The 5,186-nt window shown below is 44.1% G+C and overlaps 1 protein-coding gene across 1 annotated transcript; it reads left to right on the forward strand.

Moving 5' to 3' along the window:
• The first annotated feature begins 2,444 nt into the window (after positions 1 to 2,444).
• Positions 2,445 to 3,939, forward strand: LOC109754108 (expansin-B7-like). Its single transcript, XM_020313038.4, has 3 exons — positions 2,445 to 2,750; positions 3,047 to 3,237; positions 3,373 to 3,939. The coding sequence occupies exons 1-3, from the start codon at positions 2,466 to 2,468 to the stop codon at positions 3,719 to 3,721; spliced, it is 825 nt and encodes a 274-aa protein (XP_020168627.1). The 5' UTR covers positions 2,445 to 2,465; the 3' UTR covers positions 3,722 to 3,939.
• The last annotated feature ends 1,247 nt before the right edge of the window (positions 3,940 to 5,186 follow it).

Below are 5,186 nucleotides of genomic sequence, written 5' to 3' on the forward strand. Positions count from 1 at the left end.
TAGTGATGGCTGTACCCTTTTCTACAATTATGAACATTAATTAAAATTTATATTTACATGATAATCCTATGTAACCGCCTAGCACCAAAGCAGTAATCTAAAAGATGCTTTATGGCGCAGTCCACAAGAGTGTTCTTTCTATGCTCATGTGCACCAACACCTGTTTATATTTTTGGCTGTTTCCAGTACACCAGAAAACTACGAAAATAATTCTGAACACCATAATAAATCTATATCGACCTGCAAAATTTCATGTTCATATGTTCTGTCGTTTGTGACAAACAAATAAAATAGAAGATTCAGTGAATTCTTAACTTGAATATATATTAGCTAACAAATATGACTCAAGACAAATATGGATGGTTAGATAGTGGGGTGTAGGTCCATCTGGGTTTAACCACACACTTTCTTATATATCAAGATCGCTTGGGCGGATGGTATCCCTCACCTGACGATTAACTGCAATATTACATGCTGTCTAAATAACACTAGCTATGCCGCCTATGATGACGACACTTGTATCACACTACAAAACCCTTTAGCTGTCTGTTGTGACCATCCCCGAATATATGAAGAACCACCAATGCAATAAGCATGTGCAATTTATTTATTGAAGGTTAATAATGGAATGCGAAATCCTTAGGTCACACTCCTGTTGTTGTTGTCACATCTTTTATTCACAACATGCGAAGAGGTGCTAAGGTTACTGATATCTCCTATAGAGTATTGAAACAAGTAGTGGATATGGTTTTATTGTCTTTTATAGGAAAGTTTATGTTGCATGAATATACAATTCAGGGTGTCTGTATTTTGAAAAACCACAAGGCACAAGAATAAATGAACACATGGTAGTCACCTTTGGAAGGTAGGACTCGCAAACGTAATAGTAGTAAAATTGCAGGACGAATGTCATGGCATGTTGAATCCTACAAAAAAAACTCATTTTGGATGGTGCACAAGAGAAAAAAGAGAATTTCAGAGAGCGGCTGTTACTTGATTAGTAAGAGAGAATAGTTAGTGGAAAACATAAGATGCATTGAAACATTCAAAGGATTTTTTTTACCTGTTAGGTTTGGCCTCATGTTTGGTTTCCTCCAAAACTTGTAGAAAAACTTCCTAACTTCTTCAATCATTTGTTGTGATTGTATGATTCCAATTGTATGTATATGAATATTTTCTTAGGCACTGCCTAGAAATCGAAGGGCAAAAGAGAAAGGAAAATGCAAGAATTTGATGCAGTCTTATGAATTAGAGGGGGTGAAATGATGCAAGATTGTGCAAAAGAACTTAAGATTCTATCAACGAGAATGCAGTGGATAAAAATATATTCCCATAGAATCTAGTGCAAATGAATCATAAAGATAAATTACTATGGTTTATACTCCTTAAAAGAAAAACTGGTAGAGAGCTGCCCCATGGAAAACCTAGTGCTACCCTCATGTCGCTGGAGAGGAAGACATACAACAATCAAATCAAATAATCTTAGTATCCATGTATGATCTCCTAAGTCCAACACCACGAAAAAACAACAAAAGATGTATATCATGGTGAATTCATGAACATCATGTCTATACTGCAAAAAAATAGTTTTTTTAAAAGATAGGTCCTTTCTAGAAGATCCATTCAAAATGGATCATTGAAACCCTAAATAGTACTACAATCTAAAAGCAGAGTACACTAATCATTAGTACATCACCAAACTCTTTACAATTTTTCCCTACAGGGCCATTAATTATGGAGACATTGATCAACCCTAAATCGAAAAACCAGAAAGTTGATCTATTGGCCTAACTAAACTGAGCAGAAAATCACACACACCTCAACTTTTTCGAACAACTAACGCAAAGGGCTCGCATAATACTATCAGAAGCACGAAACGAATGAAGCCCTAAACATCTTGATAATCGTACGTATTCCACAGAAATGAGGGCCGAAACTTGCCGAAGTCAGAAGTGAGGCCTCCTGGCTGTCAATGCTCAGACACCATGGTATTCTTCGTCGTAATGATCGTCGACGATCTTGGCCATCATCAGTCAGCCGTCCCACTTACTCCTCTGTTCCAATTGCCACTTTAAACGACGACGTTGGAGAGGACAGGTGCAGTGAGTTGGAAAACGAGGTAGCGATATGTACATATAGAATTTTTCTTTTTCTTTTTTAGAAAAGTATTATATAACAAGCCAGTTTAGCCCACGCCGCGTTCTCACATTAACAAGCTTATTAATGTCAACATATACGGTATATTTTCATATATTCTTATTTAGTGTTGTAGATACAGACTGATTTCTCTATTAAATTGATTAAATGAAATAATTAAAAGCAAGTTTCAAATAATAATAATTAAAAGCAAATATATTATGTAATTAATATCCGTCTCTGTGGGCGCTGCTACCAGTTTTTGCCTGGCAGTCGGCGATATATAAGTACGGCAAAGTGCACAGCGCCGTCCGGCACAAGAGCCAGCGATGGCATCCTCCTCCATTGCGGTCGCAGCTGCTCTGATCCTCTGCATCCTCGTCACTCATGCCCATGGTTGCTACGCCAAGCACCACGCGGCTCCTTCTGCGGCCAACTCCAGCTGGCTTGATGCCAAGGCGACATGGTACGGCGCGCCCCGTGGTGCCGGGCCTGACGACAACGGCGGCGCGTGCGGGTTCAAGAACGTCAACTTACCACCCTTCTCCTCCATGACCTCCTGCGGCAACCAGCCGCTGTTCAAGGACGGCAAGGGCTGCGGCTCCTGCTATCAGGTACGATACGACCCACCTTACGCTATCATTAGTTTACTATACACCTGCAAGCAATTATGTTACTCCCTCTAATCCATATTAATTATCCCTGATTTGGTACAATTTAATACTGAATCAGCAAAATTTAATATAGATTGGAGGGAGTACCACTGGAATCTATTTATTTTTACAAACCAATATGTTACCAACACATTGTTTTTTAGCCATCATTATTCACGTGCATGCATTCAGAAATATTCATATAGGATATAGATCTGTTTATGTGCAGCCTGTAACATCGTGCACTGCAAATGCAGATAAGGTGCTTAAAGTCGGACCACCCTGCGTGCTCCGGCGTGCCGAAGACGGTGATCATCACGGACATGAACTACTACCCGGTCTCCCGCTACCACTTCGACCTCAGTGGCACCGCCTTCGGAGCCATGGCCAAGGACGGCCGCAACGACGAGCTCCGCCACGCCGGCATTATCAACATGCAGTTCAAGAGGTACCACACCCACCTACCGATAATGCCAGTCAGCATCATACCCATCTCCTTACCTTATTGAGATCGAGAGCTAGACGATATTGTGTGTTTGTGAGACGACACATACTGACACCGGTGAGTGACATGGCTGCGCAGGGTGCCGTGCCAGTATCCGGGGCTGACGGTGACGTTCCACGTGGAGGAGGGGTCGAACCCGTTCTACATGGCAATCCTGGTGGAGTATGAGGACGGCGATGGCGATGTGAAGCAGCTGGACATCATGGAGTCGCGACCGAATGGCAGTAAGATGGCTCCAACAGGGCAGTGGGTGCCCATGAAGGAGTCGTGGGGATCCATCTGGAGGATGGATGCCCACCACCCCATGCACGGGCCATTCTCGTTGCGCGTCACCAACGAGTCCGGCAAGACACTCGTGGCCGAACAGGTCATCCCCATCGATTGGAAGCCCAACAAAACCTACAGCTCCCTCGTCCAGTTTCATTAATTGATTGATCGGCCAGATATGCCCATATATATATGGAAGCAATGAAAAGGGGAGTACTCTGATTTGTTCAAGAAAAAATAAATATGGTACATGCGTGCGTGCCTATGTAGCAGGCTGGGACGGCGCCTGTGATGTCCGGTTGCATTGCATGTGTGCCCGTCCATCGTATAATTCATGTGCTTATATATCTATCTCTATGAATTAATGTTATAGAATTACTCATTTAGCGTAATGTTAATACATTTACGGTTGTGCATTAGACACATAAATTTGATCTGCACCACATGATCCCTGAGCTTTATTATTAGCTTTTTCTACGGGGAAGCTTTATTAGGACGACATAGCACATTACTGGGAACCACAGCTTTGCCGAGTGCCTAGAAAACTCTGCAAAGGTCGGAAACAACTCGACAATGTGTTTGCCGAGTACCGGCGAACAAGATTCAGCCAGGAACACTCCGTTAGTGAGTTACTTTGCCGAGTGCTTATCATCGGAAACTCCGCAAAGAGTCGCTCTTTGCCGAGTTTCGCCATGTGTCAACTTGCCAAACTTACACCATAGACGGAGCGGCCCATTAACGGCCGCGCCACCGCATCAACTTTGCTGAGTGCCCCTGGCTCGTGTTCAACATTGTTTTCTTTTTTTGAGAATCACTGGGGGGTGGGTGGAGTTCCCCACCTGAATATATTACTCAAAGTCTGCCGACGCAGCAAAGTACATAAATTACAAGGGAACGGTGGAACGTGCAGAGAGGTAGGAACGCCACGAGAAGACGTCCTCCATGTCACTCGTCTTCATGATATGATGTGACTAGAGATCTAAGTCTAAGGTTTATTACAGAATGTTGGTCAATGTACCTAAATAACATGTCGCTGCAGGCAGCCCAGATCTTCCATGAGAGTGTAAGCAGAACAAGTGGCCAAGCTTTGGGAGGCAAGTGTCGAGGGAGAGTAGCGTCCCACAACTGGTTTATGTCCGCAGTCGACGAACAATACCCACACGCTACCACACTCTGTCCGCCAGAGGGCATGTGATGAAGAGGTGGATCGTATCTTCAGGAAGCTGTAGGCACCTTGGTCACAAGTTGGAGGAGATGATATTCTTGTGCGCCAGATTTTCCCTAGTATTGAGCCTGTGTTTGAAGAGAAGCCAAGCTTCTAGGGAGCCTTGGAGCGCCAAATTAGAGGAGCGATCAAATCAATGCCCGGCCTGTGCATGAGCACGTCGTAGGCATGCTTGGTGGATACGTCACTGCCCCCAACTAGGAACCGTCACTGGTAGAAAAAAGCCCTTTAGTCCCGGTTCGCAACAGCCTTTAGTCCCGGCTGTGCAACCGGGACTAAATATGCGCGACTAAAGACCCCCCCCCCCCCCCTAGTCGCGCCTCTTACGGACCGCGACTAAAGGCTTTAGTCCCGGTTTGTGGCTGACCGGGACTAAAGGCCCGTCCACGTGGGCGCCCGT

The sequence above is a fragment of the Aegilops tauschii genome, chromosome 3 (assembly GCF_002575655.3).
Source record: "Aegilops tauschii subsp. strangulata cultivar AL8/78 chromosome 3, Aet v6.0, whole genome shotgun sequence".
Classification (NCBI taxonomy): domain Eukaryota; kingdom Viridiplantae; phylum Streptophyta; class Magnoliopsida; order Poales; family Poaceae; genus Aegilops; species Aegilops tauschii.